Source organism: Pezoporus wallicus, unplaced genomic scaffold (assembly GCF_028554395.1).
Source record: "Pezoporus wallicus isolate ANWC-B61680 ecotype Strahan unplaced genomic scaffold, APGP_CSIRO_Pwel_v1 contig_5787, whole genome shotgun sequence".
Lineage (NCBI taxonomy): Eukaryota > Metazoa > Chordata > Aves > Psittaciformes > Psittacidae > Pezoporus > Pezoporus wallicus.
Window position 1 is genome coordinate 71,138 of NW_026637253.1, and position 15,940 is coordinate 87,077.

Here is a 15,940-nt window from a genome sequence, read left to right on the forward strand (position 1 = left end):
TAAGCTAGTGCTGTTCAGCAAGTGCTGCAACTGCCTGTGAGTCCCCTCTCGTCAGCAGGGTGGGTGCAGGTTATTCCTCCCACCTCTACCCACTGGCTGCATTGTTTCACAGCTGAATGTGCTATCAGACATACCAGCCCTAATGAAAAAAGCAGCAGGGGGAGTGGTGTGGGAGGACTGTGCCCAGTTTGGCTGCAGCCTGGATTAGAGCAATGCAAACAACATCAAATCGCATCCTATGTCTTACGGAACTGAAGAGAGACAAAACTAGCAGGGCAGCCTTGCTCCATGGCAATGTTTGGTTTATCGGACTTGATCCAAATGGAGGGACATCAGATGCTTCTGCTTGTAGCCTCATTAGCCTGTTGCCCTTGGAAGCGTTGAGGTCTTTGGGGAGGGTGATGTGGGCCATCATGGCAGGGCTGGGGGTGATGAAGCCGGGCCTGAGAGAACAGGTAGCTGCGAGCCAGGTGTGAGAAAGCTGTCTCCGGTTCTGCCTTCCAGTTACAAACCAGGCAGGAATGTAGACAGCAAGGGCGTGAGCTCAGTGGATAGGAGGCAGGAAGCGCAGTCGGTCTCTTCCGACTCCATCTACCTCTCCCGCCTTGGCCTTCCTCCACCTCCCTAATTACTCATTAACTACACCCCAGGAAGTGCTTTCCAAAAGGTGAGAATTAAGCCCTCTGCGGTTTGGCTGACCTGGAGTTGCCTTCTCCTCAGTCCGCCCAGGAACAGGCGGAGTTCGGGACTGCGGGATCGGACGCAGGTGAGTCACAGGAGGTGGTGCAGCCCCCGGCCGCTCTGTGGCACTCAACGCAGGAGCATCCAGCCCCTTGGGGAGGCTGCAATTCCATCCTTCTCTGTCAGGGTCTGTGGTCTCTCCCCCAAGTCTGTCTCAAGATACTGACTTGCTCATTCCAATACTGCTTTATTTTCTTTAGTAGGACCCCCTGGTTAAGAGCGGTGGTATTTTCTCCGCCAGCTGCTGTCAGTCCTCCGGCAGAGGGGATCTGTGAGTCAAGATCCTGATGGCATCCTGTGGGTGAGTGCTGTGAATGCTCCTCAGGGGAAGCAAACAGGACTTGTTGGGGAGAAAACCACAAATACTGGCAGTAGGAAGTGGGCAGAACTCACCTTCTGATAGGAGCTTCAGAGTAGCTGGAGGACTGGAATTGAGAGTGGTTTAGATTCTTACTGCTGTTACGGTTTCTTGCTTTTTATCAAAGTGAAACAGCAGTTTCACTTTGCTAAAAAGCAAGCAGATTTGTGATGCCCCTTTTGCTACAGGTTTTCTGCCAATGTTTCTGAGTGTCCCCGTACAGAGACAGGGCAGGAGGGAGGGTGGTTATTGCTTGATTCACTGCAGTCTCTCAAGCCCTTCATAGAACAGCAGGACATAAAATCATCAGGGTCAGTCCAACCAGTTGCTCTGCTCTGGAAACTGCAGCAGCATGATGTACAGGAATGGGATTTGCTACTCTACGGTAACAGTCTGGGAAACCACGGTGGTCCTGGGGTCCCACGTTCCATCTGCCCATCCCCAAGCCCAGATGGCCTTCCCTCTGCGCCAACAGCTGAACTAGGATGCAGTTCTGTGTGGAACAGCAAAACCTCCTGACTAAAATCATCTCAGTGGTGAGGATTTGAAGTATCAAATGCAATGCTGGTGCTCAAAAAGGTCTCCAAATGAGATCCCTAGGCTTCAGGGAAGCACAAAGCAACCAAGTTGGTATCTGGGCAAGAGGGTAGAGAGTAGACTGGAGAAGTGAGTGAGTGTGATATTAAAGAAAGAGTCGGCATCTGCTTTTGGAAAGATAACTTTTTTGTAAAACTCCAGTTTTGTGGATAAGGCAGGTCTGGTTGAGACAGATTCCTTGGAGCTCCAAAAAATCAGTTGACAAGATTTTTTCATCCAAGTCTTTAACTAAAGCTACAGTTGTGGCATAAGAAAGAAGATGAAGACTTTCATGGGTGAAGAATTAGTAGAAAATAAGAACTGGAAGGTGGGAATAAGCATTCGGTTCTTACAGCAAAGGGAAGTCATCAGTGGTCGAATCACAGGCTTAACTGGGAGTCTCTGCTGTTCAGTATATTCCCAAATGACCCGGAAATAGAGCTTGGTGAGGTGAGAAAACTGACTGGTGGTAGAGAGTTATTCAGGATAATAGGGTGGGAGCTGACTGAATAATTGCAGAAGGACCTTATGATAGTGAACGAGTGGGCATTAGAAGAGCAGCCGGAATCCCATATAGGCATATGTAAAACAATGTTCATGCAGAAAAAGAATTCAACATTTACATCTAAACCAATGAACTGTGAACTAATCATAACCTCTCTGGAGTAAGCCTGTGGTCATACATAAGCATGTGTAATTGCTGGCTTAATGCTTGGTAGTGGTGAAGAATTAGCAGAAATCCCCACTGTCTGTGACTCACCAGCATCTTGGAACGCTGCAGTTCTGTGCCATCTTTCACTCTTATCTCCAAAACAACACACCAGTCTTGGAAACATCTCAGAAAGGGACAGCAAGAATGATCAGAGGTATAGAACAGGGTCAGAGTCTTCAGCCCAGCAAAACGCTGAGGAAGGATATGGATGTTACAGGTCAGTGTAATGAGCAGTTTGGATGGGGTGAATAGGGGTCAGGAATCAGTCAGTGGTTTTTCTTTCTTACAATAACCAGACATTAATAAAAATGAGGCAGGGAGCAGGTTATAAGCAAGCCAAAGGAGGGAGTGTTTCTGTAGGTGGGCCCTGGAACTCCTTGCCGAAGGATGCTAAATTTGTTATGGATTTGAGGGTTGAGTCTACAAGTAGCTGCAAATGGAGGTTTAGGGAATAGAGAGGGAAAAGAAACTCTATACATAACCTCTTCCTCTACTCCTCCTTTGATAACCACTTTGGCTTCTGGATCATCTACTCCAACGCCCTGCTCACAGCAGAGCTAACCCCAAAGCTGTATCAGATTGCTCAGAGCCTTGTTCAGGTGAGTTCTGAACATCTTCAAGAGTGGAGGTTCCTCAGCTTCCCTGGGCACCTGTGGCAATTGCTGAACCACCCTTGGGGCGGGGGAGCATGTGTGTAGCTTTTCTCCACATCTAATCAGAATTTCCGTTGCTGCAAGCTGTGCCTGGTGCCTCTTGACCTTTTAATGTGTCCCACAAAGAAGAATCTGGTTTATTCTTTGTAAACCCCACAAGTCCCCTTTTAGGTAGTCTCAGGCAGCTGTTAAATCTCTCCTCAAGCATCTTTTCTCCAAGCTGAACAAGCCCATCTTCCTCTGTCTTTGCTGAGTTCCATGTTCTTCACTGCCTTAGTGGCCTTATACTGGATTCTGTCCAGTTTCTCAGTGTCCTTTCTTTTACAGCAGTCCAGATGTGTGTATCTTTTAATTGGTTATTTCATTTATCTCCTTTGCTCCTTTGCTAGCTGTGGCTTGGCTCCATTAAGATTTTACAAGATGAGGTTCTGCCACCTGTGCTGTACTGAAACAGCAGCATAGGAGCAGTCTCTTTGCTGAAACCTCTTAACCTGTTAATCTGGGCTCTTTGCTACCTTGTTCTTTCCCTCTTCCTCTGTGTCCCACTGATGTTCTTTTCCTCAGACAACTTTTTTTCCTTCAGCCAGTTCATAAGATGTAGGAATGTCTAGGTTTTAGTTTTTGTCTGCCATGGCTTCATATTGATCCCACATAATCTTTTGATATCAGGAATTCTCTTCTGGGATTTCTGTCATTTCTTTCCTAAGTAAACAATATTTCTTTCCTGTGTCAGTGCTTAGAGTGGCTCTGACTTAGCTGCAGTCTTTTAGGTGCAGCTTCTACACTTCTGCGTAGAGGTTGTTCCCAAGAGCCACAGGTCTCTAAGCCTTTAAACTCTCCTTGTTTTTACTATCGGATTTAAGTCAGGACAGCTGGATCCCTGCAGCTCCCCACACCCTGATCCATCATGTGTGTGAAAATAGAAGCATTTCAAAGGAAGCTCCTGTAGGTGACTGGGTTGCCTTTCTAGCAATAAGGTTTAGCTTCCCACTCGTCTCCCCTGTACTTCCCTTTGTTGTTAGTTCCTGTCTTGGCCACGAGCTTTGTCTCAATCCTTGCTAGCAGCCTGTTCAGTTTCCCATTCTGGTGGGGTGCAGGGAAGGCTGCTGGTTGAGATGAGCACATCTCTTGCTGTTCCTCCTGCCCACACCACCACACAGGGTAGCCACAGTGGCCCCAGTTAAAAGCCAGGCTCCTTTGCCAGCTGGATTTCCCTCTTTGGCCACTGCTTAACTCCCATTCTTTCTTGAGATCTGCAGACCTTGAAACCAGTGCTGTCGAAAAGAGCAGTCATGAGCTATGGTTGGAAATGGCTGCTAGGTAACTGGAAATGGGTAGTTTTCCTTCTTTGTGTCTGGTTGTCCAGGTTGGCTTCAGTATGCTACACTGGGATCTTGAAGGTCCTAGGCTAAGCAAACTTGGTGTTGAATGGGCACACTGTAGGTAGTAGCTATTTGTTCTGGTGTCTGCCTTCTTCTCTGGGCAGCTTTAAGGCTACCTCCCACCCCATCCCTTTTGAGCTAGCACTGCTCACATCAGTCACATCCTCCAACAGGCTGTTTTGAGAAGGCAGAGCTCTGCTCAAAATGCTTGCCTGCACCTCAGCATCTGTGTTTGCACAGATTTCCCCCTGTGGCTGTACAGGGCACATTGAACATTTAACTGCCCAGAGAGTTCATCAGTGAAATAGAGTATGGAGGTTTCAGGTAGGTAGATGAGGGCAGCCCAGCAGAGCCAAGCTGTGTAGCTGGGCAGATGTAACCTGCAGTGGGGTACCTCATTGCTCAGTGTATGTCACCATGTACTGCTTGCTTCAGCCTTGCAGGCATGTGAGTGACCTCAGGCAGCTTGGCACCATGGCAAGGGCTTGGAGGTGGGGAGCACTCATGCCTGTCATTGGCCTTCTGGGGAAGAAGGGGACCAGAGAACGTGCAGCTGGGACCCAAGATGCACTTGGAGAGTCAGTCCTGGTGTGAAAGAAGACAGGGAACCAGAGAGTAACAGGGGATGGGGGGAGGAAAGACACAAAAGGAGAAGCAGAAGTGTGTGCAAAGCAGCTTGGGGCTGGGGAGGTGATGGCTCAGAGCGCTTCCTGTCCCTGGAGCCGCGTGTGCCAAGCTGCGCGCAGGCTCGCACCTGCCTGTGCCCCACAGCACTGTGCAGAGGGCCAGAGATCAAGGCACCGATCCAGACACAGGTGGATGGAAAGGGTCAGAATGGACTGATGGTAGACACCAGGAGAGATGCACGGCCAGCCCCCGAGAGGCGCAGAACCAGCGTGGTGTTGGGTGCTCCAGCGCAGACCTCCAACTTCCCGTTTCTCACCAGCGCAAACCGAGTTCTCCTCTGTGTTTTTTGAGTTGCCTTGGTTGTAGACGCTTGTCCCCTTCTTCATCGGCTCTCCACGATGGTGAGGTAAGAGGGACTGAGAAATGTGTGTGTGTGTAAAGAGGGGGAACCAGGGAAGTAGGACAGACTGGGGTGATCAATCATCCTGGAAGTTGTATCTCAATGGAAACCTTTCATAGTGTGAGGGAGGTGTCAGGTAGAAAGGGATGCTGCCATCATCCGCATGGGTATCTCTAGGGGTGCTGACTGGGGCCATGCTTTGCTGTACAAGTCTCTGTAATAGTGCCTAGTCATTTTTATTCACTTGGTCTTGTTTCCACCTCCTCTGGTAGGTGGTTTCACCGTGACCTGAGTGGGCTGGAAGCTGAAGCCTTACTGAAGGGACGAGGTGTCCATGGGAGCTTTCTGGCCAGACCCAGTCGGAAGAATCAGGGGGATTTTTCTCTTTCAGTCCGGTAAGTAACTTGGACCACAGCTGCTGTCTTCCCAGGGTTACATACACAGGATGCTTCGATCCTCACGCATCCTGTGGCATCGTTTTCATTCTGTCCTTATTCCTTTGAGTTCTTTCCAAAGGACCTGGGCTTCCCAGGATCTTCTAGACCCTGGGAGTTGCCCCAGGAGTTTCTCTCTTGCCTCCTTTCATTGGGTCTATTTGCTCTGGCTCTGTGGCAGAAGGTAACACAGAACATTTTATGCCTCTTTTGCAACCACCTCACTGTGCATCATCCCACAGGGTTGGTGATCAGGTAACTCACATCCGCATCCAGAACACCGGGGATTTCTATGACCTGTATGGAGGGGAGAAGTTTGCCACCTTGTCAGAACTGGTGGAGTACTACACGCAGCAACAGGGCTCACTGCAGGACAAAGATGGAACCATCATTGACTTGCGATACCCGCTTAACTGTTCTGACCCTACTACGGAGAGGTATGGAGAAAGGAAAGCAGCCAACGTGTCTGTGATGAGACCTCCTCTGTGCTTCAAGTCTGTCTTTCTGCCCTGCCTGTATCCCCAGGGCAAACCCTGCAAAAAGTATTTCCTGCTTCCTGTAGCCTCCTTATGTTTCCACAGGGGCAGCATCTCCAGCAATAGCTGACTATAACTTGACCCATCACAACAGACCTAAGAGGGCTTTACTTTTGCTTCTGGTTTCCTGTTGCCTTTGCTATTTATATACTGTTCCTAAAAGCAAAGGTTTATGGTGTGAGCTATGGGTCTGCAGCAGCCTGTAGAGTGACATATTATGGGGAAGCCCTCAGCCTTGCCGCAGACCTCCTTGGTTACTCCAGGCCTGAGTGACTTGCGTAGCTGAGAGCAGGACCATGTTCCCCAGCTGTTCCTAGCCTGCTTAGTCTCTTTCCTCTCTCCACTTTGCATATCCCTCTGACGCCAAGTTCCTAAATCGAATCAGGTGGGTTTGCTCTTGCTGCTGTGTCTTCAGGCTCTTTGATGCAGGCTGGGGAGCAGTTCACACGGTGCTCTGGGGTGGCTGGGTCCTGGAAACAGGACAAAGATTCCCTGGGCAAAGCGCCTGTGTATGCCCCCGCTTGCTCTGTGGATGGGTCTGCAGAGGGGCCAGCATCTGTCTGCCGGCTGTCCTCTCCACTCAGGGCCGTTGGGTTGTGGCCCTGCAGTTTCCTCCCTTCCTCTCTGCGGTTGGAAACTTCTCCCTGCCCGCAAGGCTCTTACGAAAGCTCCTCTCACTCTCTCCCCAAGTGATTTTCCATCACGTGGCTTTGAAGAGTTGGGCTTAACTGGGAGCCATTAACCCCTTCCTACCTGAGGAGGGGAGGCCTGGAGACCTCTCTGATGGGCAGGAGGGGTCAATCATTCCCTGGGGAGCATCTGAGCACTGGCACATGGTGGCTGAACGCTTCTTTGGGAGGAGGTTCAAGAGTTAACAGCTGCCATGCAGTGAATGTCATTGCTCCTTGCAGTGCATGAAGTGAGGATCAAACAGGAATTACTTGCCCAGGCACAGTAACTGTCTGCCACGTATTGCTGTCAAAATGATTCCTAGAGGTTGTGTAGAGGAATGTGTTGCTCTGGCCAGATGCTGGGGTGAATGAATGCCACAGCTGCTTCTGTGACTTGAGCCTCCTGGGCTCCATTTCAGTTCTTGGGGACAGATAGCTTAATTTGTAGCTCACCATAGAAACCAGTATTGCTCTAGACCTCCACTGTTAGCTGTTCCGTGGGTATCAAACCTGCTCACACAGCTCTGGGAGCATCAGCCTGGCCTAGACAGCACTGCATGCAGTGACGTACGGAGCATCACTGATGCTTGTGGTACCTGCAAGGAGCAGGAGCAGGGAGGAGCATTACAAGTCAGTCCGATGCATCAGATGCCTGCTTTGGAAACGCTGCTCACCACGGAAAATGGCCAAACTCAGCAGCTGTATCTCCAGCCCAGGACCCATCCCTGCTGGAGGGGAAGTGCCCCAATCCCCTCCCTGACACTGAACTGGGAGGGAATGAAGGGTCCAGGGCAGGAGCCCCAGGCCTGTGGTGACCCTTGGGCTGAGACATGCTGGAACTGGATGATCTTGAAGGTTCCTTCCAGCCCAACCCATTCTATGATTCTATGTGTCAGACCCAGCAGAGGCTCCACCAGAAAATGGGTAATGGAGAAGTGGGATGATCCAGAGTGTTTCCCAGTGTCCAGAGCACCTTGCAGCTCTTGGCTTTCTGTAGTCTGTATCTTTAGCTCCAGCTTCCAAGCAAGATTTGTGGAAGCAGGACAGAGCTGCAGTTACCGTGGCCTTCTGCATCTCTACTTGTCAACTCAGAAGTGCCCCCCCAGACCTTCTGGTGTGGTCCAGGGAGACTGTGAAGCCTGGGACAGGCATGAGGAAACAGAGGATCTGCACAGAGATGACCTGACCTCCCAGCCTGCTTCTGGTGCCTGTCACTTCCCCCCACACCACACAGTGCAATGGGATCCCACCTGGCACACACACTGCCCTGAGAGCTTTGTGGGGAGGGAAGGAGCTTGGCAGCAGTGGTGCCGTTTGCACCATGTTTGTATCCCTCTTCACCCGGGGACACTCCTGCAGCAAGGCAGAGAGCCCATTGGTCAATGAGGGATGCTCCTCAACTTGTGCTGAGAGAAAGAGCTGCAGAGTGGATGTTTGCACCAAGGACAGGAATGTGCACATGGATCAACAACAGTGATAAGTACCCGGAGCAGAATATGGGCTTTAGGTGGCTCCTGGTGTCCAATCCCATGGCTAGGCTGATTGCTGTGGTGTAGTGTGCCCAGGGAATGGGAATTATCCTTTGATTGAAGAGGTGACTGAGTTTCAGAAAGAGGGGCTGCTGGGGTGGCTCTTTAATGGATCTGATCTCAACACAACCATCTGGATACTGCCAAATCCTATGGGAGAGTTTCTGACTTTGGTGCTTGAGCTTCCAAAGCACCTTGCAGCAGTAAGGCAAGAATGCCAGTAGTGCTGGGGGGTGCTGAAACCCATGGACTACCCTCTCCCAACTGGTCTTCAAGCCAGCAAGTGTTGCTTACTTGTGCTTGCATGTATCACACAACTGGATCACAGTTGGTGCTTTCCCACTCTGTCCTCTGGTACCATCATTCTGCTCCCTGGGTCCCAAGATCCTGCTCCTCCCCTGGTTTTCTTCCCTATCTCTTTCCTTCCCCTCTCTCTCCCCTTTCCTTCCTTTTCTCTCACCCTTCCCCAGCACTGCTGTCCTTCATTCATCAACTCAAGAGCACTTACCTGCATCTCCCCCTTCTTGTTTCTCCTAGATGGTACCATGGGCATCTGTCAGGCTCTGCAGCTGAGTCGCTTCTCCAGGCCAAAGCCACCCCTTGGACCTTTTTGGTGCGGGAGAGCCTCAGCAAACCTGGGGATTTTGTCTTGTCTGTCCTCACTGACCAGCTTAAACCTGGCTCTGATGCTCCACCAGCTGGGGCAACCAGTGCTGCAGGAGCCTGGCTCAAAGTCACACACATCAAGATCATGTGTGAGGTGAGCAGTTGGGAGAGGAAAAGGAAAGGGAATGGAAGAAGTCTCTGCCGATCCCTGCTGGTTGTGTCCTCAAAAGCATGGGCTCTGACAGCTTGGTTACTAGCAGCAGTGTTCCTGAGACTGGATCCTGAAAACAGGTTCTTTGTGTCCTCACCCCAGTCTGGGTGACTATGGGCTGGGTGCTCAGGGCTCAGTGTGACTGAGAACTCCGGTACAAGGAGTCTGTGGTGAAAGACAGAGGAGGATTCACAATTTAAGTCTGAATTCATCAGAAGAGTTCAAAGCTCTTGGAGGAGGAGCATCTGCAAGGCCTTCACGCTTGGTCTGAAGGATGTGACCAACCTGGCTGGCCCCAGTTCTATTTCTTTCATGTGGGATGGTGCAGATAGTGGAGGGAGATTTCAATGACAAGTGACCTTAAATGGGAGCTGAGAGCAATACTCCTTCTGGGGGCTTCCATCCACTGAGAACAGGAGGCAGTTCACCATGCTGTGAACTTCGTGTTCTCTGCCATTTGACCTCCCTGCCGGAGGGAGGATGCTTTTCTGGATGGCACAGGGTAGTGCCTATGGCTTTGAACCCTTGAGCAGTATCAGCTTTCTCTATATGGGGTTGTGAGTGGGCTATTACACATCCTTCTTCTATTTAGAACGGACGCTACACAGTTGGAGATGCTGAAACGTTTGACAGCTTGGCAGATCTGGTGGAGCACTTCAAGAAGACTGGAATTGAAGAGGTGTCTGGCTCCTTTGTGTACCTGAAGCAGGTAAATCCTGTTTCCTCTGTTTCTCACGGATCCTTTGGAGGGACCCACTTGCTGTTTGTTTCTGCTTTGTGTCCTCCTCCTTTTCTCCACAGCACACAGAGGAGACTTTGCTCTCCAGCAGCTTCTCTCTCATGCCAACCCATTGTGTTTTCCCTTCCCCAGCCCTACTATACTACGAGGGTGAATGCTGCTGACATTGAGAATAGAGTGCAGGAACTGAACAAGAAGAGTCTATCTGAGGAGGCATCCAAGGCTGGATTCTGGGAGGAGTTTGATGTAAGAAACTGCTGGGGGACATGATTCTGGCCTTTTGGGAAGTCCCTGTGCACCACCTTTATTCTCCATCCTGGATTTCTTCCTGGACACAAACTTCTCGGGTGTCTTGTCAATTCTTGACAATTCATCTCTTGAAAGAAGTCTCTGGAGCCTGTTCCTCTGGGTCACCTTTAAGCAAACCCAGAGAGGCAGAAATGTGCTTTTCATGGTTGGAAGTTACCAAGACAGCAAGGGCTTGAGCCTTGGACTTTCCAGGTCTAGGTTTCCTTTTCTCTTCTCTGCTCTCCCACAAGCCCGTCCATGTGTCCCAGAGTCACCACTGTTCCTGTGAGTGCCCACCTCCTTTGTCATACACTGTGACCTTGCCATGACTGTTCTTTCTGCTCTCAGAGCCTGCAAAAACAGGAAGCCAAGCAGCTGTTTGACCGCCACGAGGGTCAGAGACCTGAAAACAAGAGCAAGAACCGATACAAGAACATCTTGCCCTGTGAGTCTTGCTTTTCCACCATAAAAATCCTAAAACAGACACAGGCAGCGAAGAGCTGCCTGAGTCATCCCTGGCTCTGCCTCAGCCTGCTCTAGCCTTCAGAGCAGGTTTAAAGGTGTGCACTGAGGATGTAAGAGCTGATGGGAGAGGTCACAGCCTTTTCATGTCTTTGAAGGAAGGAGGGTTGCATTGTTGGGTTGCATTAGCTTCCAATGTGCCATAATAGGGGTAGAGAGATGAGAGGACAGGGTGAGAGAAGGAGAGGTGAAAATAAGAGGCATGCTGCGTGCACAGGGTAGTATGGATGAGTGGGGTAATGACAAAGCTTCACGTGGCTCTGAGAATTGGAGCATCTCAGTGCTCTGCTTGTTTTCCCACTGCATCCCCAGTTGATCATTCCAGAGTCATTCTCCAAGGAAGGGACCCAAATATACCCGGATCTGACTATATCAATGCCAACTATATCAAGGTGAGGCTCTTGAAAGATGCCTGCATGCCCAGAATGGGGGAAGGCCTCTTGGTCCTGCAGCCCTCCGATCTTCCTTTGTCCACACTCAGAACAACCTGGCCAGCCCAGATGAGTGCACCAAGACCTACATTGCCAGCCAGGGCTGCCTGGATGCCACAGTCAATGACTTCTGGCAAATGGTGTGGCAGGAGAACACACGCACTATCGTGATGACTACACGGGAGGTAGAAAAAGGACGGGTAAGCAGTGGCTTGTGGTGTCTCAGAGCTGCCCCTTCTTCTCCTTCAGCCATTGCTCTGCATCTTCTCTCTTTCCTGCTTTGTGCCCGTCCTCACCCCATCCTCTCTGCCTACACAGAACAAATGTGTGCCTTACTGGCCAGAGGTGGGCAGCATGAAGGAATATGGTCCCTACCTCGTGGAGAACACTGGGGAGCATGATGCATTGGAGTACAAACTCCGTTACCTCTGTGTGTGTCCAAAAGATAACGTGAGTATACCTGGTAGAGGGCTGCCATTGAACCAGGGGGTCTGACAGTCACTGTCTGTCTAAGGCTGGGAACTGCTGGTGGTGTTGCTGAGTCATCATTGGGTGGCTGTTCCCACCTGTTTTGAGCTGGTGGAGTGGCCAAGAAATGCACAGGAGACAGAGATTCCTTCTGGCTTCAGACCCACCTCTCGCTGGGACAGAGGCCAAGGATAGGACTGGATTGCAGTTTTACCAGTGGGGTGTCTTGTTATTATCAGGGTAAGGCTGTGCGTGAGATCTGGCACTACCAGTACCTGAGCTGGCCTGACCACGGTGTACCCAGCGATCCAGGAGGAGTGCTCAGCTTCCTTGACCAAATCAACCAGAAGCAAGAGAGCATCCCTGATGCGGGGCCTATTCTGGTGCATTGCAGGTTAGTAGGGTTTGAAGCATTCTCCATCCCTTCTCTAGGGTGAGGTATAGAAAGTCTCTCCTGCTCCACCAGCTGTTCCCAGGACTTGTGAATGAAGAATGTGCCAGCTCTGATACTTACTTTGTCCTCTTTGATGCCCCCAAATCAAATTCTGCCTGTTGAATCTATGACTCTGTGGCATTGCTGAACAGCTTCTACAAGTGCTGTGTCCTTCCCCAGAAGCAGCTGCATTTTGTTTCAGGAGCTGTATTGCTCTGACTTCTGCTTGTCCTCTCCTTGCAGTGCTGGGATTGGCCGCACTGGGACTATCATCATCATTGATATGATAGTGGAAACAATCTCCACCAAGGGTAAGAGGACCCCAGAGTATCTTGAAGTGAGCTGGCCTACCCAGTAGGGCTGTGCCCTTAAGTCCAGCTGCAAATGGATGAAAACCATCAGGTATCAGTGGAAGAGATCCTGCCACAGCCCTAAGCAGGTTGCACTGTCTTTGCTGTGTGGCAGCCGCTGGATCTCTGCACCATACCCACTTACTTCAGCTTTTCCTGAGCTTGGGCTCTTTCTCCAGGGCCAGACTTGAAAAATGCTGAGCAGGAAGGAGGGATAGGAGGTCCATACAGGAGTAAAGAGTATGGAGGGAGGTGGAAACTTCTTGACTGACCTCCACTGAGACTGCTTTTGGTGGAGAACTGGGAGAGGGGCCAGTGGACATGTCCATAAGCTTTCCTGATATCTCCTGCTAGGGCTGGACTGTGACATTGACATCCAGAAGACCATCCAGATGGTGAGGGCCCAGCGCTCAGGGATGGTGCAGACAGAGGCCCAGTACAAGTTCATCTATATGGCTATCTGCCAGTTCATAGAGACAACCAAGAAAAAGCTGGAAGTTATCCAGGTAAGAAAGGGGACTCTGCTTTCCTGTCCTGTGAGCTGAGGTCTGGGATGGAGTGTTCTGTTTCCAGGCTAGCACTGGGACCTACACAGACTATGATGCTGCACCCAGGTCTGAGTGCCTGTTCCTGTCTTGAAATTCAGAGCACAACATTAGCAGCTCGAGTACCAACCCCTTCTGAACTACTAGACAGTTTTAATGCAGTTATTTCAGCTATGTTCTACATGACACCTCCACCAAGCATTATCTGATTACAAGACTTTGCCCTGTCCTTTCGTCTTTGTCTTTCCTGTGCTGGTTCTGCAGTTGCAGGATTTTCTCCTGCTACCTGATAAGTGGCATCTTTTATCTCTCTTTGTAGCCTCTAGCAGCATCCAGTAGCTGCTGCTGTTTCATATTCTTTGGCTGACATGTGGCACTCTCAGGTGTTCCAGTGATATTGGTTGCCCCTGTTACAAGGATGCATTTGCAGCCCCCTGTGACAGCAGTGGGCAGAGTGCACTGAGCCTGAAGCCTTCAGCAATCCACCAACCTCCACTGAGATCCTAGCATGGAGCATGGTTAAACAGCCAGAACCCTTCTTTCCCCATCTGCTTTCCCCAGACGACACTCATCTCTGTTTGGTATTTCTCTCCTGTAGTCTCAGAAAGGGAAGCCAAAAGAGTCTGAGTATGGGAACATTACCTATCCCCCTGCAGCAAGGAACATGCATGCCAAAGCTTCACGGAAACCCTCCAAGTAAGAGCTCACCTAAAGCAGAGGCACAGCTTGGCCTGCCTCTGACAAAAGTCTCCCTGCTGCCTTGGCAGGTTTCCTACTGTTGCTCACTTTTTCTCCTTCTTTTTCCCTGGTTTCCAGGCAGAAAGAGGAGTCAAGGGTCTATGAGAACCTGGGGAAGAAGGAGAAGGCACAGAAGCAGCACTCCTTGGAGAAAAAGCTGAAAGGCTCGCTGAAGAAAAAATAGGTTGCAGGTAGCCCCCTGGGGGGTTTGAACCAGGGGTGCAGGGCTGAAGCTCACATCCAGGCTGGGCTGTCTTGCATTCCTCACCCTTGGACTGAAATTAGGTCTTTTCCTTGTTTTCCATCCCACCTTCCAGCCCTGAACCAGACTGCTTTCCAGCTCAGCTGACTGACTTCCTCATCCCTTGCCTGTGCAGGCCAGCAGTGTCTCCTGCTGCCCCTTCATCCTTCAGTAACGTTAATAAGGCCCCTTCTTCCCCTTGCTGAGCACTGGGGCCCAAGCTCACCTCTGCTGGGTCAGCTCCAGTGAACTTGAAGAAGGGTGAAGGAAGCTTTTTACAGGAGCTACATCTCTGCCCACTGCTGTGAGTTAGAATTTAGCCTGTTAGTAGTGTTCCCTGAAGCCTCAGCTTTTAAAGTATAGAGGGTTTGGCCTGTTTCAGCTCAGCAACTCTACAGTTCAACAGGAAACTTCCTTTCTCCTTAATACCAACCCTCTGCCCTATAGAATCATTGAGTGGGTTGGGTTGGAAAGGACCTTAAAGTCATCCAGTTCTCAACCCCCTGCCATGGGCAGGGACACCTTCCACGAATCCAGGTTGCTCCAAGCCCCATCCAGCCTGGCCTTGAGCACTGCCAGGGATGGAGCATTCACCACTTCTCTGGGCAACCTGTGCCTGTGCCTCACCACCCTCACAGTAAAGAACTTTTTCCTTGTATCTAACCTGAACTTCCCATTTAAATTTAAACCCATCACCCCTTGTCCTGTTGCTACAGTCCCTGATGAAGAGGCCCTCTTCTCATGATCCCTTTTCTATTTGATTGGATGCTGTAAATACACCCGAATTGGATGTGATTGCCATGTTTTCTCCTTTGGTTGTAAATAAACTTGTAGTTCTTTGAATGCTGAGTCCCAAAAGCTTTTTCTCTCTCTGAGTATAGCTGCACTCCTGGCTTCACTTGCAGCTCTGCAAGAACTTACAAGAATGGCTCTAGCTTGATTTTCATCACTTTTCTGCAGCCTTCAGACTCCTGACCAGAAGCTGCAATCAGTTATGGTGGCTCCTTGCTTTGAGGCTTGAGCGTTGGTAGTTGTCAGGTAAGCCTGAGCACAGAAAGTCAGCTGTGACAAACCCACACAAAGGCTTCTGCACATATTCCACATGGAATTTAACAAGAACAAATGCTAGATTCTGTACCTGAACAGTGTAATCCTGGCTGGACATGTAAATTGGGGAACAAGAGGCTAGAGTGCAATCCTGCAGAAAGGGATCTGGGCATTTTAGTTGATGGTAAGCTCTACCAGTCAAAAATGTGCCCTGTCAGGCAAAACTGAAATCATTATAGTGGGATGCATTAGGTACAGTAGTTAATCAGTCAAAGGTGATGATCCCGCTATACTCAGTAGTGTTCCAGCCTCACCTTGAGTCCTGCGTGCACTTCTGGACTCCACAATATAAAGATACGAAAATATTAGTGTCTGAAAGAGGGCAACAAAGATGGTGAAAGGCCTGACTTAAGAGGAAGAGCTGAGTTTACCAGGCTTGTTTTGTTAGAGGCGGCTGAGGATTGTCCTCACAGCTATCTACGCTTCCCTCATGAGAGGGAGCAGAGGGAGGTGCTGATTTCTGCTCTTCAGTGCCCATGCAGCTACATGATTGTCCACATTCTCTCCCCGCCCTGTGATCTCTCAGTGAACAGGAGGTTGTGTCTCTTGCTCCTTTCTCCACAACTTCCCAATTCTGTCTTCAACCAAGTAGAAGTTCTTTTTCTACCTCCCCTTACGCAAAATAACCTCTTTTTCAGACAC

General features: G+C 50.1%; 1 protein-coding gene across 4 annotated transcripts; it reads left to right on the top strand.

The window, feature by feature from the left end:
* Positions 1–546: 546 nt before the first annotated feature.
* Positions 547–14,969, top strand: PTPN6 (protein tyrosine phosphatase non-receptor type 6). Of its 4 annotated transcripts, none has more exons than XM_057404435.1 (16): positions 547–766; positions 942–1,042; positions 5,722–5,844; positions 6,126–6,320; positions 9,157–9,379; positions 10,029–10,145; positions 10,308–10,421; positions 10,812–10,908; positions 11,298–11,377; positions 11,467–11,616; positions 11,735–11,866; positions 12,124–12,278; positions 12,561–12,628; positions 13,022–13,173; positions 13,811–13,908; positions 14,029–14,969. In XM_057404435.1, exons 2-16 carry the CDS (start codon positions 1,029–1,031, stop codon positions 14,132–14,134), a joined length of 1,824 nt encoding a protein of 607 aa, XP_057260418.1. In that variant the 5' UTR covers positions 547–766; positions 942–1,028; the 3' UTR covers positions 14,135–14,969. The 4 variants fall into 4 exon arrangements, with proteins under 4 accessions (XP_057260418.1, XP_057260421.1, XP_057260422.1 ...); XM_057404438.1 differs by lacking the exon at positions 547–766 and adding an exon at positions 5,159–5,455 and having other exon boundaries at positions 945–1,042; positions 14,029–14,968; XM_057404439.1 differs by lacking the exon at positions 547–766 and adding an exon at positions 5,194–5,455 and having other exon boundaries at positions 954–1,042; positions 14,029–14,968.
* The last annotated feature ends 971 nt before the right edge of the window (positions 14,970–15,940 follow it).